This window comes from Hesperophylax consimilis, chromosome 3, assembly GCF_061612785.1.
Source record: "Hesperophylax consimilis isolate HC1 chromosome 3, BYU_Hcon_1.0, whole genome shotgun sequence".
Lineage (NCBI taxonomy): Eukaryota > Metazoa > Arthropoda > Insecta > Trichoptera > Limnephilidae > Hesperophylax > Hesperophylax consimilis.
Window position 1 is genome coordinate 20,865,458 of NC_142838.1, and position 27,163 is coordinate 20,892,620.

The window sequence follows — 27,163 nt, forward strand, 5'->3', positions numbered from 1 at the left end:
AAAATCACAAATTTTTTAGATTGCCCTTTCCAACAAAAAAAAAATGATGAAATATATATTTTTTACCAAGTTAAGACAAATTAATGTGACTGCAGAAAATTCTGGAATATAATAATATCCTAATATGTAGTGATGTACGAAGCAACTACTAACTAGAAAATTACTATTATATTGTTTGCAAAATATGAAAGATTCTTATTCTATGCTCCGGTGCTGATCCAGATCAGGGCCAAAACCCATTTTCCACTTCTTCACGCTCCGGCTTCATGTTTATAAATATTATGGATTTAGTTTTAAAGCCTCTCTATAATCATTTAACGACGGTACTGTCTAAGTAATCTGCTGCTCGATTATCCGACAACTGTTATATCCGCCATCATTTTTACAAGTTGAAATATGTCAAATTCACTGCGCGCCTAGATTCTTTGACCAAGCTTTGCATACCGATGGGACCTACATAACATAAATAAAATATACTGACAGGTTAGGTTCTCTTAAACTTACACGCTCATTTACTATACCACCGTCTACCTTGCTCTCGCTGACCATTTACCAACCACCAGGGTTAATTATTATTGTTTTAGGACATTTCGGTTAGTCCTAGTTTGGTATATTCTAGCAACTGGTGCAAGTGTTTCGGTTTATTTCCTACTTCCACGTTTTTGTTTCAATAACTTAACAAAATGGAGTCTTCTTGCAAACTTTAACTTTAAACAAAAAGTGAAATTTTGTTTGAAGATTGAGCGGTGTTTCTTTGTTTTTAAGAAATACCTGTTTTCATTTTTAGCATATTTTGTACTGTGCACTACTTTCTAAGAAAAACACAGTGTTTTTAATTACCACCGCATTATAATCCATCGCTTTCAGTAATTGGACACTTGCTCGGTTTTAGTGGTGGCAGATTAGTGACAGAGTATGATACAGGCTTGGTGTACATTATGTGTGTGTGTTGTGAACTGTTGAATGTTGGCTGGTTTGATGATGCCTACCGATGAGTGCGACGGTGAGATGTAACAGGCGCATGCTATGTGGCAGGTGTGTGAGCAGGTGGGGGTGGTGAAGCTGCAGAGTGGAGGCGGCAACAGCATCATGCTGCAGACGCAGGGCGGGGTGCCGCAGCAGGTCTGCATCGACTCCATGTCCCTGGCCGATGTCGACGTTTGTACCCTCAATCAATACCCACCGTCTTACTGTGTTGTTGTTATTGTTTTTTTGCCTTAGCACACTTCTCCTTTGTTTTGCATTCTTTTTAATACACATAATTATTATTTTGTATTCTGTTATGTTTTATTGATTTTTATGTATTTTTAATAATTGATGTTATTATGTATATTGCCACCGCCGAGAAATTTCCACTGCGATATTAGGAGCTACTATTTATTTTTCTCCTAAAAATATTGGAAATGCACAGTTACTAGACTTCGCCATGGGCAATCTCTCTGTGTTGGCACTATGCTTTTCATTTTATTATATCTGACGTGTTTATTAAATGACATTTATTTTACTATTAAACGAGACTATTAAAAGAGTGACTGCAAAAATATTATATATAATCCAAAGATATTAACAGTTAGTTTTTTAATCCAAATATATTTCCATGCAAGTTTTAAGGTTGTCATAATGTCAGTAATTAGATGTCAAAATGTTTTCGTATCTTTTCTATTGTAAGGTTTATCTATGTTTCACGCAGTAATAACAAAGGTTGCAATGTCTCAATCTCAAGGAAAATCAGTTTAACCTAACATTCCAAACACATTATGTGGTGGCATGGTATTTGGAAACTGTAATAATATATTTTTATGATTAGTTAATAGTTAGAACTAAATTGTTTTTACCTTAAATAATTTTGTTTTCAATTCTACAAAAAATATATTTTGTGAAGAATTGATTTGAATTTAATTTACTACTCAATTTATATTATTTTATAATATTAAAAATGGATACTAAATTAATACAGGCATGTGCCTAGTTTGGTCATCATTTTTTATGACAAAAAAAGAGACATTTTCAATGAATCCATTGATGTCAAGATAAACTATTTGTTATGTTTGTTAGATCACCATTTTATTATTTGTAATTATAGTAGTACTCGTCACAGATCTCTTAAAACTGCCAATGTGACAATTATAAAAACCTTAATAAAAATTGTATCCATATTATATTTTCAGTCTCTTGTAAAATTTTAATTTTGTCACATTGTAGGATTTAACAGGCCAAAGACGTAATATCATATTTTTTAAAATTATTCTGATTAAAAATATTTTTATCCATTCAAATAATTTTTTTTAAATGTATTTTTGGAAATTAAAACACTATCATCATCAATTCCCTGAATAAGGACTTAACCCCTACCGGCCATATCCCTGCATTTGCAGTGTTGAAGAAACGTGCCCAAGTACCATACGAAGCACTGCAATTGCAGTGTTGAAGAAACATGCCCATGTACCATACGAAGCACTGCAATTGCAGTGTTGAAGAAACGTGCCCATGTACCATACGAAGCACTGCAATTGCAGTGTTGAAGAAACGTGCCCATGTACCATACGAAGCACTGCAATTGCAGTGTCGAATTTGTATATGCATTTTGCCTTCAGATATTAATCTCTACTAGATTATTTAAACACAAAAATAAAAATATCACTTTAGTATGGTACAAATAAGTGTTGGTTTTAACAAAAATAGATTATTATTTATTGAAGTTTCTTGTCAGCCCTTACGGGCTAAGTGGCACGAATTCTCCTGCTGATATAAGTAAAAACAAAGTTCTTTGTTTATTTCCTGTATTATTTTATAAATATTTCCACTTAAATCAATCTGTGTACGATTATGTTATATATAGTACCTACCTGTATCATTTTACAGATACATACATACTAGCAATTTTTTTTATTTAACAATTGAAAATGGATACATAATATCAAATAATTGCTTAATTTAAATTGATGCCCTTAATTAAATGATATGATTGAAAATAATAATGTTCATCTATACTTTCTTAAAATATATTTATATTTGGTTTAAAATTCTTATCAATATTACATATACAGTTTAGTCTCTGCAATCCGAACCACAAGGTGACAGGGGCGGGGTGGGTTGGTGGATAAACACAAGACTTTAACCATTGAAGAAAAAAATCAGCAGTTTGTCATAATTTCGTGATTAGTGCATTGACTACAGTAAAACAAATACTATTTACAATAAGTATCTTCCCCTATAGCACCATGTTGACTGAAATGGGGAATTGGGGTTCAAAAATCAACTCATAAATCAAACCCTCGTAAAAATAAACTGTGGTCGTTGACATTTTGAAACATTGCAATGACAGTATAGTTTGGCTGTGCAAAGAAAAAAGGAAAACGTTCCTCTATTAAAATCATATATGTACAAAACATGTAATATTGGTGATATCTATGCTTACGACCTATATATGGCTATGCTAAGCTTGACATTCCAACCAGGCTGTGCTTAAAAGCAATTGATATACCTGACCTTGTTGGAGAGAGTTGTACAAAGTTAGCAAGTTATCCGAAATATGTGAAACTGAAATGTTCCAAAATCCATTTGTTTCAGATTCCAGTAATCCAAAATGGCTGGGTTTTGAATTGTTCAGATTATGGAGTCATTACTGTATATGTATAATGAATTTACCATCATAGTAATATTTGCACCACGTTCTAAATAACTCGTTACATACCATTTTACATATATACATACCACTTTATAATATATTATGTATATTGATTTTGTGATTATATTTCTTACATTTGATGGCAACCTAACCTAAAAACTGTATAACTGTCACAAGGGACTAGATAAATGAATAAATTTTTTGGATTTCAGAAATTATGTTAAATGAATTTTGTATTTCACATCATTTTACATTTATGTTACTTTGATACCCTTTTGGTATTAGTAATGTATTTTATTCATTTTAATATTGTACAGTTATTATTGACAGATTGTAGAGTAGGCATATTCTCTTTATGTGTGTGTATTACGTCCCTTGCGCATAACAACAATTTCACTACAAGTGTGTTTTTACTTTGTAATATTTCAGATGTCTCAGTATGCTCCCGCAGTTCTCCAGACTATCACCAATCCGGATGGAACTGTATCTATAATACAGGTAACAAATGTCAGGTACTTCCCAACCTTCCTCTTCCTCATCTCCTTCCCCTCCCCACTCAACAATATCTGTTTATAATGAATAGTGACATGTTATCGAGAGGTATATATAATATATATTGTTGTTTGTTTGTTTGCCTAGATCCACACGGGTGGTCCCGATGGAGTACACACAGTCCAGACGCTGGAAGGAGCAGACGGGATGCCAGTAGATATCAGTAGTGTAACGGAGGCTCTGTCCCAAGAAGGTCAAATCATCATTACCGGAGAAGATGGACACGGTAATCTAATACATTTTGCTGTTTCTCTCTGAAGCCGGCACATCAGCAAAAGACAGCCGTTTTGCATCCTGAACATCAACACCCCGTATGTTATTTTAAAATGACCCCATCTATCATAAGCACTTGACACCTTATTTAAAAAGTTAACATGGTAGCTTTGAAAATCTTACTAACTCAATGCATTATTATACCAGTCTGGATCAAATGTTTCAATTTGACTTTTACACTTAAATATTAGTTCATTTTGAATAATTTGCAATGAATGTTGTTATAATACATATTAGCGTATCATATTGTTAGTAGTAGATTGTTTTGAAAGATAAAGATGATTGTGTCTGTTTGTGTTTGAAGGTTTCCCCGTGTCCGTGAGCAATGTGATCTCCGTGCCCGTGTCGGCCAGCATGTACCAGACCATGGTGGCCAACATCCAGCAGATCCACGCTGGCAGCGATGGCACGGTGTGTGTCACTCCCGTCGTGCAGGTATCTCCCCACTCTTCCCGTCAGCCAACCCTTCTCTATAGCGATGGCAACATCATTATCGATGTCAGTGGTAAACCCAAAATGGTCAAAATGGAACTAGATTCTGATATTAATATTCTAAGCTAGCCCCCCCGTAGCACCGTGTCATGTATTGTATTACTGCATTACTTTCTCTTTCTGTGTTTCTGCAGAGTTATTGCGAGCAGTTTTGCTAATGGAACTAGTGTACTGACCTAATATGAATTAGAATGAATTGTTAGTGTATTGTTAGTGCACCCACACCCTTAGTGTTTGTTACCACGCTTAATCCAATAAACAGTATATTATTGTCTTTGCCCTTATTTAAAGGTCTTTCTTGATTGTGTTATTATTTACCAGTACGCAATGAAATCATTATGAATATGAGTTTTTATATTATGTACTAACTTTGTTATTTAAAACGAGCCAATCAAAGGGGCTAGAACAATACCTCGAGCATTATTGTTACATATTATAGGTTTTAATTTTATTCTTGAGATATACATAATCTCTATTTGAATTTGATAATGCAATTGCATACTGCAACCTGTTACGGACTTTGCCAATGGCTGTAAAAAGACCAAATAATATACTGTTGTTTATAAAATGATTTTAACTTTTAAATAATCTTTACAAGAAGTCCATTGTTATTGGACTGTTGAAGAATGTGCGTAAATATTACACCTTTTCTTAGTAATAATAAAATAAATGTGTTGAAAATTGCATTTCTCCAGTGATTATTGAAAGTATAAATCATTAGCACCATATTGTAAATGTGATATATTGTTTTACGAAAATGAATGGTATAGTATAATAGCATAAAACCTATTCAAATGTGAGTATTTTTATTTGTTATTCTTTATTTTCAGTTACATATATATATTATGTATTTATGACCCCTAGGCTCAGCACTTACAGGCATTATCATTTTATCATTGCTTAGTTTGTTTACCCATACATCTTTGTAATTGTAATTCTGACCCCTGGTTTGGTGAACTCATCTCCGGTGCTTCTCTTCATTTTTATAATCCTCTGATTTGACAGACAAAGTCTCTAAGAGTGCTTATTTGTCCGCATTCTTCACAGTTTCTTACTGCTCCCGCAGTGTCCCCGGTGACCCCAGGAAGGTGATATTGCCCACTTCGGGAATCACTGGTCTACACAATTCAAAACATTATGTACTTTTTTTAAAATTTTACCATTCATTATTTTTACTAGATTAGTCACGAAGAACTCACTTGTTTAGTAATGGGGTCCATGTTTATTATTCATTTACAAGTTATTTGGATTTTTATGGTTATGAGGTGATTCTTTTTGTGACACTTAAAACCCTACTTACGGCCGGTTTCAAAAGTGGAAGCCTGATAACAAATTGTACTGTTTGTAAGTCTACATGGGGGTTATTGGTTGAATCCACCATCTGTTAGATATTATAGTTTATTTATTAAAACATTACTGCCTAATATTTATTTAAAGAAAAATTTTACTGCAGTCAAATTATATTTTTCTTTATAATTTGTGGAAAAAATAAATGTGATTTCTTTTACAACAGAAAACATTGTACATATCTGTCAAGAATATGGACAGTAATGCAACATGAAAAAACAAGTGCATTTACACAAGTTTCCATTAACACAGCCAAGTTGTACGTTTGGGCATGGCACACGGCGCATTCCCACCTCATCCATTCTATTCTGTTCTATTCTATATAGAATAGAGCAAGTTTGAACAAAATAACGATAAATATTTCAAACGGTTCGTTCCATGAAGTAGGTCAAAGAACGGTTCAGGTGGGATCCCAGCTTTAAAGAATTATATCTCAATGGCCCCTTACTATCTCAACGTCTTCATTCCTTAGTAAGGTGTTTTCCCTTTCTGTGCATCGAACCATATGTAGTACAATTTTTTTTTTCCTTTGCACCCGCACATGGTTTTTGTAGAACACCAAATAGTACTTACTTCCAGAGCTTTCTTTATCTTACAACGGGTAGTCAGCACCCATCTTCATAAAATTGTTATTTTAAAAGCATCTGACATACTTTGTAGAATATGCAGGTCTCAGGGGTTCTAGCGCTTTCAAATCAATAACTAAACTGATGACGATTTTATATCAATTTCCGGGTGTGGTTGCACTCATCAGGCATGTTGATACCCAAGCCGATATTGACAACAATGTGAATAAGAAATCGTCTTGTGATGGCAACACTGCCGGGTATTGCCTATGTATTGAAATTCCTAAGCATGAAAACACTACATCAAAATATGAATAATTTGACAATGTCGAATTGAAAAACTCACTTTAATGTACCGAGTGTCCATAAAAGAATGTCCCAGTTTCAATGGTATATTACAACAGTTTAAGTTAGACTATTTACAACAAATCATACATCAAATCGAAAGTAATAACTCTTGAAATTGTAACTTTCTGAATTCCATTTCTCCAAGCTCAAACAAATTCAATTGATCTCATTTATGGTGTCTTTCATTTCTATGAGCTTCATTAGTTTGCCTCCATACTTTAAGGGATCATCCCACAGCTAAAAAAAATAGTATTTTTGGAAAAATTTGTATGGTTCCTATAAAAGATATCGATGTAAATCTTTTTGGGCTTCATAAAATATCTCTTGAAATGTATGGATTTGTTTACATAATTTATCTATCCCTGGTAGTAGCATCCGCATAGCCCCTCAAAAAAAGTTATGTCTGAGTTTATCTAAAACACAAAAACCAAAAAGACTTGAGTTCAGTATGGTTGAGCTACTGTCCGAACTAGAATTCTGATTTTATAAGAAAATGGTGTCTGTTGAAAAAAAATCCTCCAAAAATAAACCCATTTTGAGTAATATTTTGATTTTAAAAAGTACCTAAAATCAAAATTTTCAAATAATTCTAGTGTAGGCAGTACCTATACATGTGGCGAACGGTGACCGGATAAATCATCAAAATGATAATTCATCACATCTTTAAAAAGTTATATAAAATCATGGAAAGTTATTAAACAAAAAAATTTTAACTGGGTTAGGTTAAATTTTTTTTTCATCGTTTTTAATGACTATATCACTTTTTAAAGGTGTGTTGAATGGTCACTGTGTAGAGTTATCATGGAACCGTGGCAAACGAGTAGTTAAAATTTCATAATGATTGATTCAGTTACGGAGAAAAAATCAATGAAGCAAGAAAAAAAATGTGGTTTTGAGAAAAAAGCGTTCAAAGTTTTTTTTATAGAAAAATCTATCAGTAATACAAGCACCATACAGGATGCCTTGCAAACATTTCATTCCCTTCAAGTCTAGCATCTCTTAGTCTCGTTTTGGCCGTTTCTTTAAATAAAGCCGAGACAGAGCAGCTTTGCTAATTTATATCTGCTTGCTCAAGTAAAAGCACGCTGAAATAAACATGAAAAAGCAATACTTAGGCCGCTTTAATATTTTTAAAATTTATACACAATATTTTTGCAGTTGTCTATTTTCAAAATCCATAAAAACAGTTTTTTGAAATTGATAAATGGAATGATACCTCAAGAAGTCAGTAATTTTGCATAATGAACGACATTATTAAAAAAGTTGTGTATATTGACAGCCAACCGAAGCTAAGTGACAGCCAAAACGCCGCTCTTCATTAGGCAGTTTTTGTCTACCGGCTTTCGGAATCATATGCTGACCGTGCTCCCAAACACTGCCTGATAACCATAAATGACGGGTTTAGTCAATATCATATTGATATATGGTTTTATTGATCGACCGTGCTAGATACATACCTTAGTGCCATTGGCTCCGGAATGCTAAAATACAATGAGTTGGATTTTTCCTATGCTGTATGGTTAGGTTAACTTACGAAAATGCCTGTACAACTTACTGTTTGTTGTAAGGAACATTCATAAATAAATAGAATAAACCTTTTTCCGATTTCTCCTTAGTGAATGAAATGATTTGTCTTTTTATTAGTCCGAGAGTACACACCCACACCTAGCCACATTTCTGCCAATGTACATAATAGAAATTGTTTGCCACTTGGTCAGCTGGTGTAATAACTAATAACCTCCTAAATAATATATTTGTCAGACAAGAGTGCTGTTAGTGAGCGTGGAGGAGAGAGTGACCCTTGACCATTATTTTCTCTCAAAATGGAAACAATCTAAATTTAAGATCTCAGAAAAAAAGAGGAATTGTAATGATTTTTTTTATAAAATGTAGTATTATTATAACTTATTTGTAATTAATTTGTTCCTAAACCATAACTTGTAACCATATAAATATTTAATCATTTTTAGTTTGCATGTTGGCCACTTACACATAGTTTCTGTTAAAATTTATATATTGCTAAATATTTTCACACATACATAATAAACTAGTAATATTGTTTGATTTTATAGTACATATTATTACAGCTTCACGGTGATAAAAAATAATCTTTTATGAAAGTTGTTTTCTATATTTAAGTATTGCATAGTGTTTTCTTACGTCTATTATTTATTTATTCTTCAAAAAATATGTAAGATTAGGTTATGCATTACTTCCTATTGAAAAATAGTGCACTTTTGAACTTGAATATGGTGTGACTTAAATAAGGAGCACAGTACTTTTGTATTTTCCTCACACTCAATAAGATCAATGAAAATCTGACCCAAATTATATATTTTTGTACAACTTCCTTCAAATGGTTATAATGATAGGTTCTGTAAATATTGAAGCTTAGTGAATTATTTTATATAAATATAATTCTTTTCATCAATGGCTTCATATCTGCTGTTAATTTTTTCTTACCTTTTATTTAAAGCCAAAGTATATAGTTTTGTATGATACAAAATAAAGATGTTGTGTTTTGTCATTGTTATTTGTACATTATTTGTTTCATAGATGTCTGTAAAATAATAAACGTATTTGCCATATTCAGTTATTTTATTTATTTTTGCATGATTTTATCTCATTAGATTCTGTGTGGCATGAATTTTATTTAATATTTATCCATCTCTTAAAACCAAAGTAGTTGTCTAAAAACATGTACGCATGATGTTTTTAACGACACACATTATATTATAGTTCAGATCAATGCTGCAATAGCTTTCGGAAGCTCAATATTTGGCTTTTATTTAACTAAATATTATATTAATATCACATTTTTGTACCAAAGAGACTAGATTAATAATTTATTGTCAGGACAGAAAGTAATTGAAATTGTCTTAATCCTCAAAATATGAAAATGTAGGTGGATTCTAACGGAGAGCCGATGGACACAATCTCAATGGGTCCGGGGATGACGCAGATGATGATTCAGGGCCCTGCGGGCACGGAGCCACAGGTCCTGCAAGTCCTGAGTCTGAAGGATGCTACGGCCCTCAGTAAAGCTATGCAAGCCATGGGAGATGTTAAAGCTGAACAGGCTGAATCTATTCTGAGTGATCAATGAGAGTATATAGCTAGCCAAATGTCAGACAATATTACTTTATTCAAACGTGTTGTGGACTAAATCTAGAGACATCACTTGAAGCATCAACAATAAAACACATTGGCTAGTTTTATACAAATTAAAGTGAAATAAACATTTTATGTAGGTGTATTTATTATATTACTGCATGTTTTTAGTAAACTTAAATAAAGTGAGCGATGGTAATGAGTAACGACTGTTAAGGGTATACTTAAAAGAATTCATAATCTGCTTTTCATAGATGGTGCTAATTTAATTATTTCCCTTAAATACACTTTTGCAATTCAAACTTTAAAATATTATGATGAATTATTTGTTTGCGCCCGTTCATACGCAATATGAACATGAATAAATAGTTTTACACGTAAACAAACTTAATTCTTTCAGGAAAGACTTACAAATTCAATGTTGGATTTAATCACCGATACAGCATTGAATTTGTATGCCTTTCTTAAAAGAATTGAGTTTGTATACGGACAAAACCATATGTTCATATTGCGTATGTAAGGGCGTGAACAAATAATTCATCTTGATATTTTAATGCATAATTTGCAAAAAGTGTATTTTCATACAATAATTAAATTTACGCCATCTTTGAATGCTTAGATTATAATGTATGTTACATTTACCCTTAAATGTCTGCATTATAATAATTAGTGATACACGGGTTTAATTGCGATTTAACGAGAAAAATCTCTTTCGTGTTTGTATCTATATGTTGTTGATGATAAATTATTATTCTCTCTTAAAAGAAATTAAATAAAACATCGCTCAAGAATTTTAATACACTGGATGAAATAGGTAATAATATAACTGTTGATCAGGGGACTAAAGTTTCCTTCACACGAGGAATATAATATATAAATATTTCTTAGCATGGCCCATCTCATAATTTCGCTTACTTTACCCTCATCACAGACAGGTAATATATTGGTGATGACTGCATGGGATTGTGTAGCGAGCCCAAAAATATTTATATAATATATTCCTTGTGTGTAACAAGCTTAAACCTCTACCATTTAACTCGCATTCCTGTGGCCATTAACCGCATATTAAGACAGTCTATATGCACTATCTAAATATGCACTTAATCTGTAATTCATGTTAAAAGATGTAGGCCCCAGTAAATGGAGAAATAAGTGTAAACATGAAATGTTACATTATTTTTCATTTTAATTTAAGCTTATTTATTTATTTTGTCATAGTTTAATTTGTATGTACTTTGTTCATTTTGTAAAGGCATCGTAGAGAAAGACACATAATGAAAATGAGTAAGACTGATCAATCAAAAAAAGGATTGTCTATTTCAGATTTCCCTATTTAAAATAATTATTTAATAATAATAAAATAAATATTTCTGCAGCGACATTTGGAACTGCTAAACAAGGCGCCCTTTTTTATTTGAAACAATCGTAATATTATTCAGTACTTAATTCAAATATTAAGGACGGGTTGTTTCGGAGAATTTGAACAATTCATCAAATTTCAACGTTCATTTTCGGGTTCTGTGAAAGACTTATTCAAGTTCTGTTTTTATATCATTGTAGGCTAGTTGCTTGACAAAACTGAAATAAAAACAGAACTTGAAAATGAACGTTGAAATTTGATGAATTGTTCAGATTCTCCGAAACAACCCGTCCTAAATTTAATTCTCTCCATCTGTTTAAATGTATTGGTATTTCAATATGTAAGTATGTATAATATTATTAAAATAATATCAAATTACTATCAGTTAGAATGTTTAGTTCCATTTAACGCATGCACATGTAAAAAAAATGAGATTCTTCCCAGGTCGGCTGCCACATAATATTTTAGTGAAGACTTTGTGGATTCAAATAAATCATAATCTGTAGTGGAACCAAAATGTACAAAAGCCCAAGCCATAGTATATTAGTTGTAGCATTATTATGTAATAATGAATGTATTTGGTATCTTATTATAACTCTGAAAGTGACGACACCGTGGCGTTTTACTGCAGCTTTGGTTATGAGTTGGTATGAAGACACAGCACAAATCTTATTCTTCCAAAACCATTTTGGCCCTTATACTTCTGCCAACTTGCATCCAGAGCGTAGAACCTCTAACAGAAACCTAAATTTAATGTAATTAATAACGGTAGTAAATAAGAGTGTAATTATAATAAAATGAAATTATTATTAGAATCAATAACCCTTTACAAGCGGATTCACATGAGCTAGAGTTCGTCTTTGAAAAAATGCTGACAGAAAATAAATCTGTTTTTGGGAACGGAACCGGTGTCGATTGCACGTGCGGGAGCTGCTTGTGTAGAGTACCTTCACGCGCGCACATGTCCAACCAGTAAGTCGCCCATCCCTAAGGGATCATAACTAAGTGCTTTACTAGTTAGTGTGGCCCATCACAATTTGGAAAAAAATTACCAGTTCAAAGGGCTAAAGTGCTTAAATGTGCTAACAATAACTTTTATAAAACTGGTTCCTATTACACAAATCACCATGTTAAAAAAAAGCTTAAATCAATACATGATAATGTATTCTAAAACTTCATTGAAGATTTTAGAAATAGACCACTTCGAGTTTGTACATCACAATAGTGACATGACCACTATTTGTCAAGAATAACATTTTGATGCCGTTAGTTAGATCTGAGGCACTTCTTAGTGTTCACAAAAATGACTAGTCCAATGGATAAAATTAAATTTCCAGACATGTCACTATTTAATGTTTTGATTTATATTAATTATTTAAAAATAAAGGCGATTATGTAAAAATAAATCATTCTTACAGCTACATTGAATTCATAAAAATACGCACACAAAGTTAAAAGTTTAACAAACCAAATTTTTAATTTGTCCCTTGTACAATTAATGTTTAAATTACCTGTCACTATTGTGCTTCAAACACTCAATTTGCAATTTTGGATTGGGTATAATCAAATGCTTGGTGTATCTACAATTTTTTTGTCCTAAGCTAATAGCCAGTGGAACTATTTCATTGTATAATAGTGGGGAATACTGTGAGACGGTAGGGGGAAGGGTAGGCAGACTATTGTCACTAGCATTTCCATCCTGGATGGAATCAAGTGCGAATATATTTTTAACATTAAATTGTGCATGTCGGTGTTCAAAATTTGATGTGAACTGCAATTCAGTAAATTGAAAAAGTTTAAAAAAATGACCTATTGTGTACAAGAATTATACTTAAACAAATAACATCACCCTTAGATATATATGTAGTAAACACAATTTAGTGAAATCGGTTTACAAGGGAGGTTGCAATGAAACATTGATTATACAAACGTTGCTTGAAGTCGTTTACTGAAATGATGTGTGATCAGTGTACATTGATGATTACATTTGTGGACCCCTTTCATAAAGAAACATGATGATTAATTTTTTTTTTGTTATTTTAAAACTTAGATGTCCTGCAAAAATTTTCTAAATGGGAGACCATCCCATTTTTCTTTCCGGTATTGATGTGATTAATATGTATAAATATACATTTCGCCAGCTATTGAATCTTGAATATATGGGCCCAGAGCCTTACGAATATATTGAAATAGAACCACACGTTGGGCAGTTGGCAGCAAGGATTGGTGAGACACATAGAATTGTAGGAGAAAATGTTATGTACATTAGCCATAATCTCCTATAATATATTTTTATTTACTTAAGCCAGCATGCTTTCAAATAGGTATAAGTATGGACAAATATTATCATCAATGTTTGTAGGCAAACTGCTTCAACACGTAACATCAACCTGCTTCCAGCATTTATTTTATGCCAGCAATTAATGCATGAAGTACATGAGTACTTACTTTATTTGTGTTTTGTGATGTTGTCCAGTTATTAATAATCTTAAGTAGTGCAATCTTTTTACTAAATGGTTTTAAAAAACATTATTTAATAATATATATTAAATTTTTTTAATAATGCTTTGGTTATTTGTTGTATCGTTTCTTTACAAAATGCAGTAATTTTTTATGTGAATTTTATTAAAAGAATATTATCGTCGAATAAACAATACTGTCCTAAAGCCAAAATCTAATCATGCAGGATAGACATAAAACTTCTGAGGGATATAAAATTTTCGAGGCACGTCAAAACTATGTTGTGGCTCAGTATTGGATAAAGGCGGTAGGCGGATAAAGGGTTTCATTCAAAATATAAATGATGTCGGTTGTCTGGTATTGCTTATTTGCCACTGTGCGCGGTATCTGGTGGTAGTATTATTAACTTAGTATACAACATAGGCTGAATTCGCTTCTCTATTGATTTTTTTTTTAAATTGATATTTAGAGCACATAGACCGGTCGGTGGCCGAGTTGACATCGCGCTTGGGTCCCACTCAGGCGTAGTGTGTTCTATTCCTCGGCTGGCTAAGTCCTCCATCACAACACAAGCAACATTTTCAATTTACTGTGGTGGTAGTAGGAGATTTTCAAATATTGTCAAATTATTCTTAACCCAGGAATGTTTGTCTTTCTTTTAAAAAAAAAAAAAAAATACAATAAAAATAGCACTTAGGTGGTATTGTTTCTTCGACGATAGTGTTCTCTGTACATCCCTTTGGCGTAAATGTATTTTGTGTTTACCCAACATAATCTAATTGTATTACCATTGTGAAGGTTTTATTTAATATTGTCGCCTATGTGTAATGATCCGGGGTTGGAATTTGTCTCTGCATTGAAAACCTTCTTTGATTGTGGCTGTAACTTACATAATATGACCGTTTTTATTTTCTAAGCTTTGCTAACCACAATATTTGCCAATAGTACGAACTAAATATTTTATAATATAGTTGTGACAAGTTCTTAGTGAAACCTTTTATTTACTTTGAATAATGTGTATTTCTGAACAGGGTTTGTGCACAATGCATTTTCGCAGATTTGAAAAGTATTAGTTTTTTTTTCCAAATGTAATCAGGCATTCTTATTTAAATTACTTTAGGTAAAATTAATTGTAACTGTTATGTACCTGCTATTTTTTATTTATCTAAAATTTAATATACAAATATATTATATGAATTTATTTTATAAAATATGAGTCTACTTGTAAATAAAATGTGCAATCCTAGTCCAAAAATATTTTTTAACTCATCCATGCTAAGATAAATAATAATTATGTAACTTTTGTGAAATAAGAAATGTCCAAAGACAATGTCATACTCATTAAAGTCTTTGTAAAATGAAATGATGATTTGTTAAGTAGTAAAAATATAGGTGCATGTTGTGGATGTATTTAATGTTCCATTAAATGTATGTGAAGTGTGAAGGCCCGTACTGTCTAATTGTTTATTCATTTGTTACTGTCGGAATCTATTTCAAATCTCTGGTTGATACATAATATGTATGTGAAGTGTGAAGACCTGTACTGTCTAATTGTTTATTCATTTTGTTACTGTCGGAATCTATTTCAAATCTCTGGTTGATACATAATATGTATGTGAAGTGCGAAGACCTGTACTGTCTAATTGTTTATTCATTTGTTACTGTCGGAATCTATTTCAAATCTCTGGTTGATACATAATATGTATGTGAAGTGTGAAGACCTGTACTGTCTAATTGTTTATTCATTTTGTTACTGTCGGAATCTATTTCAAATCTCCCCAAAATCTCTGATTGATACATTATATGATTTTGGGCTTACTGAACAGAATAAATTATGTAGTATGGAAAAAAGGATAATAATATTTTTAGACAAAACTGTTTGATCACATAATATAAGATAGGTACCACTAGTCAAACTAACAAAAAGGTATCCAATTATTATAAAATTTTATATACTGTGGACTACTTGAAATCAGTCACCAATTATGTCTTTATATACTGTGGACTAGTTGAAATCAGTTACCAATTATGTCTTTATATACTGTGGACTAATTGAAATCAGTCACCAATTATGTCTTTATATACTGTGGACTAGTTGAAATCAGTCACCAATTATGTCTTTATATACTGTGGACTAATTGAAATCAGTCACCAATTATGAATTTATTAAATATAGTACTTACTCAATTTATATTAATCTTCGTCTTTTCAATTAAATTTACAAACATTTTGTTGGTGGTTGTATCATCATAATTTAGGTCAAACACATACCCACATACCCACTTTTGTCACAGCAATAGTTTCAAAATCCATTGCAGTCATAGAATAAAGAAGAACAGAAGATATGCCATGTAGGCGTGTTTCGTGATCTAAAAGTCTGAGGATTCTTCACCATCATTATGAAATTCAAATGGAATAGCGATACATGATGTTAGGCGTCAGAAAAGTATAAGAGAGACAGAATCAAAAGATACATAAGGTGACATTAGTTTTCATTCAAATCTACGTATATGAAAGGAATTTAGTGTTCTTCTTTATTTTATTACTGCAGGATATGGAGGTGCGCACACATAGCGATGTTGACAAAGTTAGGGTGACTTTTTAAGGATTTTAAAACAGTTACGAAACTGTTGTCATGACAAGTCATCCGTGCGTGCGGGCCTTATAGTACACGGATTTGTTCGGATATTAGTTTAAGTGACATTATTTCTGTTTGTAAAAGTTTACAAATAATATTGTTTTTGAACAGTGACTGCATTAATGTCTAAATAAAACCAACAAAATAAACACCAACCTTAAACATGCAGATTGTTAACTATTTGCCCATTGTTACATATAGTGTTAACATGATATAGCCAGTATCTAGCATAATGCTGGACTTTTTATATGTGTAATATTTGAATAAATCATATAAAACTCAATTTGTCATTTACTAATACATACATATTGATTTTACCCACAGACTAAGTACAAGACAGAGCCCAAAAGGGCGAGGGAAACAAACCAAGTTATGCAGAGCGGGGAAGTGCCATGGGAGTGTCCCTTGCAGAGATTTGTCAATAAATGAATCTGATAGTCTACAGGCCACTCGCATTGTATAATCCTTTTTTCAATGGTGCACAAATTGCTCGCTGCATAATAAACATAATTGCGAATCCTAAATCGGTAGACAAAGGTTAGTCTTGTTTCCTAAATCGAATAGTTTGTTACAATATTTATTGCAAATGTTTTATAATTTACTCACCAGTAAAAACAAACACATAAAATATGAGAGAACGCCTGACAGTACGGTTAGAAACAAAAATTCAGGCCTTGCTCAGAAAAGTCCCACGATGGACTGCGCTGCTCTGACTTTCACTGCTTGTCGAAATGATATCCATATTTTACGTAGGCATGTCTATCTCTTCTGACGTAAGTGATTTTACCCTTTAAATTGTGCAATAATCAGAATCATTTTATTCAATAAAACCTAGAGTAAAATGTTTTATGTATTTCACTACCGATCAATTCGCTATCCAATACGGGAACCACTGCTTTGAGTGCACAAAATAGGCTGATTTCGATGTTTCAATGCCAGGCACTTCACAACCTTTCTCCTCCCTTAATGATGGTACGCAATGTAAAAAAACCACTCACGTGTGCAAACAATGTCACGAATTATTGAAATTACAAATTAAACTTATAATAAAACCAGAGCAAAGTAAATAGACAAGCTAAATATACCGAAGTTTAATAATACCTTTGGACAATGAAGCTGTGAAAAGTTATATAACAAAATCCCACCCTACTGGGTATAATACAACAAATTAAAATTAAGTACATCAAATCTTGGCTTAAGGAATCATTGGAAAAAACTGACTAGTATTTTAAAATAAGAATCCTCATAGAAGTTACTAAAAAGATCCTACCCAAACCCAAGGTCTGTAAAAAATAATAGGGTAATAAATAAAATTAACCGGGTTCGCTCATACAGGCACTTTTCAGAAAAAAACGCACCAAGCCGCTCATAAGCTCGTCTCAAAGTCCAGTCTGAAACGAACAATCTCTTTCACTTTTCACTATATAATTTTTTTTTTGTAAATCTAAGTTAATTTCTTCAGACTTAACTTTTTTTACTTATAAGTCAATTAAAATCGATAAAATATAGTTTTTTAACAGTAACATTTTGGTATAGAGTAGTGAATGGTAGGAAAAGTCAGGGATGCAACAGTAACAATGTGGTATAAAGCAGTAAAGGTAGAAAGAGTCAGGGACACCCGATGACATAGCACGATCAAGTGAAACAAACACTTTAAAAAATAAACCAGTTTTCAGGTGCACTAGAATTGACAATCTCAAAACCATTCATAATATTCTACATCCTTATCACTGATTTCATCAACCCTCCTTGGTATTTATAGGATAAAAAACAACACAAGTAATCACAGATGTTAAACTTTAATAATAACAAGTTACATAATTTGTTTGTGAATAATTACAATGAATATATCAAACAATTTTCTACCTCGCAGTCAACTGCGATACTTTAAAAGTAAATAATTACATGTCATATACGTCCTGGAGAGCCAATTCAGGCTTATCATAACCAAGTTCCTCAGGTGTGCTGATACCAAGTTCGTTCAGAGTCGGGCGGATTTCTTGAATAATGTACGGGTAGATTTTGTCTACTTCTCCTCCGCACTTCTCCTTCACTGCCTCCAGGATCCTGGTGGTCAGGGCATAGTCGTTTAACCTTCTACAGGCCTTAAGGGCGGCAATGATAATCTTGGGTTCAGGAACTAAATCCATTCCACAGAGATCATTCATTCCTTTACGGAGTTCCCAGCCATCGATGTCGGGACGGTTGAAATATGCTTCAAACCTACAATAGAATAAGAAACAAACATTATTATATTATAAAATATAGGTATGAGTTCATTTAGAACAAGAATGCGTTATCAATGAAGTGTAAATGAATCATCATTAATTTTTTTTTTTTATAGATTATGAAAACAATAAGCAAGAAAAAACGGTAATCTTTTAGGATTGCTGGACAAGCATGATAAATATTTTTTTGAACACTATATCATGTTAATTACTATAAAAGCCAACTATTTACATCCGGGGGATGGAAAATACTGCATTTAACATTACAATTACGTGATACGAAAATTTGCTTTTGTATCAGACGACCGCCATATTGACATATTGGTATGTTAGTATTCCTGATATATTCGGTGGGAAGTGTGGTTTTTTTTTTAAACTTAATATTTTTTTTGATAAAATAATTCCCTAAAAACCTATTTAATTAGAAATATCAGGAAAACCGAAATTTCATAGTATGGACAGTTATGAACAGAAGTGTTATTTTCAAAAACATCTTCGTATTAAGCGTGGCCAGCAATCCTAAAAGTTTACGGAAAAAACATAATATCTAAAGTAAAGTAAAATAAAAAATACACCTTGGAAATAAATATTTTGTTTTCCCTCACGGAGGTAAAATTACAAATACCTCTATATTTTTTTTCATATGAAGCTGATACTTTGTGATGTGACATTAGTTAAAATAATTCAATAACTTAGTAAACACCACTTTTATTTTTTATACCTAATGCCGTCCAGGTTTCGCCGTTTCGTTTCTGCCCTGAACAAACTACAACCGTAGCTTCTTTAGGGCAGTGTAAGGTAGGCGACACATTACTCTATAAGTATCATGGCTTAGCCTATTTCAGCATATCGCTCGCAATACAATACCAAGGGGAATGTACGGCGAGCCACAAAAATATATCCCTTATAGCGTGGTCTGTCACAGGCTTAATACTCCACTGAAATCTACATTATAAAATGAACCTGGCAATTGCAAACCATTGTAAAATCATTATATATTTATAACACATGTTACTTGTAGATTTTAGTAGAGTATTATACTGCCCTGAAGAATCTACGGTTGTAGTGAAACCTGGTCAGCATTAAGTATAAAAAATAAAAGCGGTGTTTACTTAATTATTGTTTTATTAAATTACAAATATACTTGTGAGGTTTTCTTCCACTGTTCTCGCATGGTTGTCCAATAGATTCAGCAATTGCAGGGTTACTATTTTTGACCATTTATTAATCTAAATTTGACTCTAGAGACGCGGATAGGCTTCATATTTGGAAGGCCGAAGTGGAAGAAACAGTGTTATAGTTGGTTAAATCTATATATAGTGTAGATCTGTATTATTATGGGTTTTGACAATAAAAATCTTAAAAGGGGGGCGTGGTGCATTTAACTTTTCATTTATGATTTCGGAGACCATTTGCCGGGAAGAGTCGTACCATGAGCAAATTCAGTACAAATTAACTGTCACTAATGAAACAGCTGACTTTATTCTCAAATGGCCATACATTAAACATAAATTTATAAATGTTTATGTTACAGTAAATAATTGATAATTCGTGTACTGTGCAATATAATTATACGGGTTATATCCTCATAAAATTGTATTCAAGAACACATTGCGCGTATTGAGTCTCATGGCGACGAAAAAAATGTTTTTGACGGGCAAACTAGGAAAAAAATAAGTGATAAAACTGAGTATGATCATAGCAATGAAAATTTACGAGACACCACAATAAAGCGCAGCCTGATATCAAATAATTAGATTTTTGAGATTACATAATTCAATCGATTGACACTTCTTGATAATACCTGGCGTCGAAGTCAGCATCGCTTTCCGTGGAGTGCTTAGACATAAGTCTGGTGGAAGCAGCGATATTTACTCCACATGGTGTTAGAATGTGGTTTTTCACACTTCCACCCAATTTTCCGGCAACACTTCGCAACATTTTAACAATTTCGTGATTCTGAAACCCGTGCGGCCTATCGACAAATGCAATAATGGCAGAACCAAAAACAATATAGAAATTATTTGAAAATCATAGAAAACGAAGATAAGACTAAATTGCAGTGTGCACCGTCGTTAAAATTCAGAAAAAATGGCGATGTACCTACCAAAATTTCAGGTCCGGTGTACCAGTCATTTTTAGTAATGTTATCAAAGGGCCAGGGCTCCTTCGTGAGTGATTTTTTTACAATGATATATAACACCCATACTATGGGTGTTATATATCTATGTTTTTTTATGGCTCCTTCCATAAGAGCAACTTGACGGACGTAAATATCTCTCAATAAATAGCAAGCATGGGGGTGCCCAAGGGTGCCTACACAATAGGCTCTGCCACACGAACACTTCGGAGCAGTGGTACCGAGCGCCGCTCCAGGCCGCCGAGCAGAAAGTAAGGTAACGGTTTACAGGGCAGTCCGTTGTGAGACTTTTCTGCGCGGCGGCCTGGAGCGGCGCGTGGTACCGCCGCGCCGAAATGTACGTGTGGCAGAGCCTAATCGCTATACTTGCTATACTCATCAAAGCGGTTTTTATAACACCATAATATCGTGATTGGTTTATTTATGACCATATCGCTTGCCATACAATCCTATACAGACCTGTCACACCTGACGGATGGTGTGTTACATATCGGGCGTGGGCGTGGCTAGGTCTGGGCCTAACAAATTCGTAACAATAAAAATATCATATCGGATATATCAATACGGGATCCACCGATATCAGAACTGAATACATGTTGATGTGGGAAAGCCGATGCTCCACTGCCAAACAGGGCCGCCGAGAGGGCACGTTAGCCAAGTCCGAAACTTGGGGCCCGGGCCTAAGGGGGGCCCGGGACGGGGCCCCGATATTTTCCTAAAAAATGCCAATGACACTAGGAACGGACGTGGGCCGGGCGCCCAGGCCCGCACGCTCCGTAGGCCCAACTGTCAGAGCGTGTTCACACACAGCACACAGCTATAATATGCGAGGGATAGCGTATTTCGGCATAACGTTCGCCGTACATTCCAAATTGGAATATATGGCGAGCGATATGCTGAATTACGTCATCCCACGCATGTGTGTGAACACGCTCTCAGAGCGTGACAAATTAAATCAGTGTGGAATTTTACAAAATTAATAGGAACATTTTCAGTAGACGGGACATTTTCATGTAGTGACGACACGAGCCCAAATAATGGATTTATTTATTTAAAAATGAAAATAAATGTACATTTCTACAAAATTTTACTAACATTTTCGTAATCTTAGTTAAAAGATCTATCCACACGATTTTTTCCAAGTCGTTATGAAATCCATGCAAGTGGCCTATTGAATTGTAAATGGTGATGGCGATTTTTCTGGAAATTTTAGGCCGGATTCTTCCCAAAAAAGATATCTTTCTGCCAATTTTTTTTGGGTATATTCGGCATGTCTATTGAAGTTTAGTTTGGAATCCAATATAACTCCTAAGTATTTGATTTCAGTAACATTTTCAATAATTTCACCATCAATTTTAATTTTGCTTTCACTGAATGTCTTCTTATTTCCAATCACCATACATTTTGTTTTTAATTTAAGCTTATTTATTTTTAGCCATCTTGATACATCATCTAGTTCATTATTTAAAATATTTATTAGTTCTTTATAGTTATCTCCAATTAAGTATATAAGTGTATCATCGGCAAATAGTCGTACTTTGCATTTTGAAAATATTTTCACCATGTCATCAATATAGACTTATAGAGTATGAACAATAGGGGTCCAAGGATCGATCACTGCGGTACTCCTAATTTATTTTCCATTGGTTTTGAAAATTAATTATTTATTTTTGTTACCTGTTTTCTGTCTTTCAAATATAATAATTTAATTTAGCCTCAAGATATCTTGATTAACGAAGAATATGTAAATACACACAAACAAGAAACACAAGTATTTTATTTTGAGTATTCACCATAACTTTTTAAACATTTCCATTGAATAATTATGCTAAATTCGAATGATTGGTATAATGGTATAAGAAAAGGTAATGAAGTAGTATTCCTAGCAGTAGCAGGTAAGCATGAACTTATTAATTGTTATCTCACCCCCCCCCCCCCCCCGGTAAGTTGTGGGGAGGGGGCCCGGTATAGTCTACTAGACTTGGGGCCCAGATTAGCTGTCGGCGGCCCTGCTGCCAAATGCCACGGGCCCCACGGGAGCGAAAGAGACAAACATATTTTGTGGTATGCGAAAGATTTCCGAGTGTTGAGTGGAAGAACCGATGCTTCCTTGCCGCGGGTCGCAAGTTTTACGGGGCGGAAGCATAAATAAACCACTCACGGAAGGGACAAGTATGTTTAGTTGCATTTTCAGTTTTTTTTAGTACATATTTTATTTTACACAAATCTTACAAACTGAGCATTCAGTTTTATTCTACGAAATGTTATCGAATTATGTTCTGATTTTGATAGCATTCGGGGTTTAGTGTTCACCATAATATCTGATATTAGAAAATATTTATTATCGCTGGAATCGGTATAATATTTGATACCGATTGTCGGCGGTATTGTATCTTTCTGCCAGAAGATCAAAGGAATATCATCTAGACCACACCCACGCTTATTATAAGGTTATATATATAATCTCTGGTGTGTGATTAGTTTCACCACTGCCGTCTCTATTTACTGCATGGCAGTGGTTTCACGTAAGAGAGATATTTTATTACATCCGTTAAGTTTCTCTCTGGTATGAACCCTGGCAAGATAAACCGAGTGATACCATAACTAAAAATTAGTGAGATCCCGGATCAGCGAAAACAAAAAAATAGCACTTCAGACTTCAGACGCATAAATAAATGTTCAGACGTAATCAGCAATGATTTTGAATACATTGATTTTTATTTTGCAATGATTGATTTTTTAAAATGAAATAAAAAGGCTCCATACACACACACACTGTATGAGTGGCGGCATAGCAAAATAAATATTGATTCAGAATACTTTTTTTATAAGAATGACAAACATTTCCGGGCTACGAATAAACAGACAATATTTGAAAATCTATATCTATACTACCACCACAGTAAGCGGAAAATGTTGCCTGTGTTGAGTTTGAGGACTTAGCCAGCCAAGGAATTGAACGTACGACGCACAGTGGGCTGAAAATCGACTTTCATAGACATAGAGACTTGAATTTTCAAGGGTATTTTTTTTGGCTAGAAATGGATTCTGCTGATCATTACTATGCTATAAAATGTCGTACGAAGCAATTGCGTGTACAAATGAAGGAGTTATAATTTTTTTAAGAAAAATTTGTATGGCGCTGACATTAAAAATGAGGCTATCTCTGGAATCATAAGGTTGGCCGTTCTATCCTTACATACAGATAATACTACTATTTATTTGTATTTTTTTGACATACTACATATTGTGGTGCAAGGTGCGATTTTTTTTTTAAAAATCCTCAAAGTTGAAAAAAACCCTTTTTAATGTTGATGATTCATTTTAATGCTTAAATGCTTTTAGGCTTGCAGTGTAAATAAAATATTGTAAACAAGACAAAGCATACTCATATGTAAAGCATTTAAGCATTAAAATGAATCTTCAACATAAAAAAGTTTTTTTTTCAACTTTGAGGATTTAAAAAAAAAAAATCACAAGTTTCGCCACAATACGAAGTATGTCAAAAAAATACAAATAAATAATAGTATATTTGTGTGTAAGGATATAATGGTCAACCTTATGATTCCAGAGATAGCCTCATTTTTAATGTCAGTTCCATACAAATTTTTCTTAAAAAAATGATGACTCCTTCATTTGTACACGCAATTGCTTCATACAAATTTTTATAGCATAGTAATGATCAGCAGAATCCATTTCTAGCCAAAAAAAATACACTTGAAAATTCAAGTCACCATGTCTATGAAAGGCGATTTTCAGCTCACTGTGCACAGTGTTTTGGCTTGGAGTGTAAATAAAATATTGTAAACTAGACAAAGCATACTCATATGTAAAGCATTTAAGCATTAAAATGAATCATCAACAAAAAAAAGATTTTTTTTCAACTTTAGGATTTAAAAAAAAAAAATCATGTCAAAAAAATACAAATAAATAGTAGTATTATCTGTATGTAAGGATAGAACGGCCAACCTTATGATTCCAGAGATAGCCTCATTTTTAATGTCAGCGCCATACAAATTTTTCTTAAAAAAATTATAACTCCTTCATTTGTACACGCAATTGCTTTGTACGACATTTTATAGCATAGTAATGATCAGCAGAATCCATTTCTAGCCAAAAAAAATACCCTTGAAAATTCAAGTTTCTATGTCTATGAGAGGCGATTTTCAGCCCACCGTGCGACGCCTAGGTGGGACCCAAACTCAATGTAGCGACCGGTCAAATTCCGGACGTTCTTTACGGTAATTATTATTATTAAAAAAAGTTATAATGAAACCATTGTTTTATCACCTCCCAAAATTAGTGCACCTAACCCCCAGACACTTACATATATTATTTAAAATGAATAATATGTAAAACAACAAAAATTAAATTTATTTGCGCATGCCAGGATTTGAACCTGCGACCTTTGGATTCGTATTCGAGTACCTTACCCCTCTACCATGGAGGTCATCAATTTTTTTGGGGCTTTGTAATCAGTAGAACCGTAGAATTATTTAATTACATCAGACTCCTATTAATTATGACCGAATGTATGTGCCTCAAGCAGAGATGTGCAAAATGGGTACCCAAAACAATTTGAAATGCAAAATGGAAATGGGTCAAAACTTTTCCATTTGAAAATGCAAAATGGTTTTTAGAAAAGCATTTCAAATGCAAAATGCAAAATACCTATTTTCAAAATGCATTGAAAATGCAAAATGGTTTCTCAGGTTCAAAATAATTATTGAATTTTTAAACAACTTTATCATTTAATAATGGACATCAATGTAGAACTATTTGTGGAATAACAAATCATACATACTGATATGTCCTGTGTAAAAAACAATTGTATTTGAGTGGAATATAATAGAATCTATTATTAACTAAATATTGTCATTTTTAATGATTTTTTCTTAGGGCCATCATCATTTGTGTAGTAACTATCTAGTGAGGGGACATCCACCAGTGAACAATAAAGAAATACAGGACAGTGAGACAATCAGACAATATAAAATGTTGTTTTCTAGTGCGCACCCATTATTTGACCATAGATTGTCACAAAAAACTCCAAGCAGGCGCACTAAAAAACCCACAGATAATATAATACAACTTTGAGAAAACCAATATATATTCTATATTATGTAGGTATTATTTAGCCTTAGCCATTATTAGATTTTAGAAGAACGAGCTTCTCAAAAACATCATCACTCATCTTTCTTCTATGAGGTCTCATGATTATACCTCCATTTGAAAAGAGACATTCAACTGGTGCTGAACTCGGAAGACAAGTATTGCATTTGATGAACATGTGCCTAACAGTAGAGTAAAAAATTTGCTCGGGACTAATATTGGCAACGTAAAAAATAGAAACTGCTATCTAAAATTTAATATTACAGCATCGTGGCCCCGTGTTCACTATTTGAATCTGTATTTTTTTAATGGTATCACTTAATTGGCAGGGCTCCTACCAAGTAGCAACTTGACAGACGTAAATTATCTTTCATAGCGAGGTTGAGGACCGACTGATATACGGGGCCTATGATAAAAAGATGAGTGGAGATAACAGGAAGAATGTTGCAAAAAAGCATTTAAAATGGAAAATGCATTGAGAAAAGCATTTAAAATGCAAAATGGTTTTTAGAAAAGCATTTAAAATGCAAAATACCCATTTTGTATTTCCATTTGAAATGGATTTATTTGAAATAAAGCACATCTCTGGCCTCAAGCAACTATCAATATTATGTGGAATTAAATTCTGTATAAACTGTGTATCAAATCAAAATGAATATGTAACTTACTTAAGAATATTGAGTAGTTGACATAATATTAATTTGATTTTGGCTTTATGTTACAAAGAGGCTGCATCACTATCTTAAACTGAACCAGATTACTATTCTCCCGACCACAGACATCATCACAACCAATTAATAATGTATTTTGGAATATTATATAGTTGCCTTTACTCTATTAACTAAATTTAGGTTCGTAATTATTTTGGAGTTATTTGTGTTTAATTAAAAGTCTAGTACATGATTAAT

At 33.1% G+C, this 27,163-nt stretch overlaps 2 protein-coding genes across 3 annotated transcripts in view; one reads left to right on the forward strand and one right to left on the reverse strand.

Moving 5' to 3' along the window:
* The window catches only part of ewg (DNA-binding protein Ewg), a 27,010-nt gene extending 9,990 nt beyond the window's left edge, over window positions 1–17,020 (forward strand). For both annotated transcript variants that reach the window (XM_089649121.1, XM_089649130.1), the window contains exons 7-10: window positions 4,058–4,126; window positions 4,268–4,406; window positions 4,758–4,888; window positions 10,112–17,020. In XM_089649121.1, coding sequence (XP_089505247.1) covers window positions 4,058–4,126; window positions 4,268–4,406; window positions 4,758–4,888; window positions 10,112–10,312 — 540 coding nt within the window. In that variant the 3' untranslated portion in view covers window positions 10,313–17,020. The remainder of the gene's footprint in view (window positions 1–4,057; window positions 4,127–4,267; window positions 4,407–4,757; window positions 4,889–10,111) is intronic.
* A 1,535-nt stretch (window positions 17,021–18,555) lies between these two features.
* COX5A (Cytochrome c oxidase subunit 5A) lies at window positions 18,556–21,018 on the reverse strand. The gene is made up of 2 exons (XM_089650963.1): window positions 20,808–21,018; window positions 18,556–18,998 (listed from the first exon to the last, which is right to left on the reverse strand). The coding sequence occupies exons 1-2, from the start codon at window positions 20,942–20,944 to the stop codon at window positions 18,677–18,679; spliced, it is 459 nt and encodes a 152-aa protein (XP_089507089.1). The 5' UTR covers window positions 20,945–21,018; the 3' UTR covers window positions 18,556–18,676.
* Window positions 21,019–27,163: the final 6,145 nt, after the last annotated feature.

Excerpts from the sequence above, each read along its gene's own strand:
- COX5A (XM_089650963.1), bottom strand. The coding sequence starts at position 20,944 with ATGTTGCGAAGTGTTGCCGGAAAATTGGGTGGAAGTGTGAAAAACCAC. Across the intron at positions 18,999-20,807 it reads GATGCTGACTTCGACGCCAG|GTTTGAAGCATATTTCAACC; the intron begins GTATTATCAAGA and ends ATTCTATTGTAG.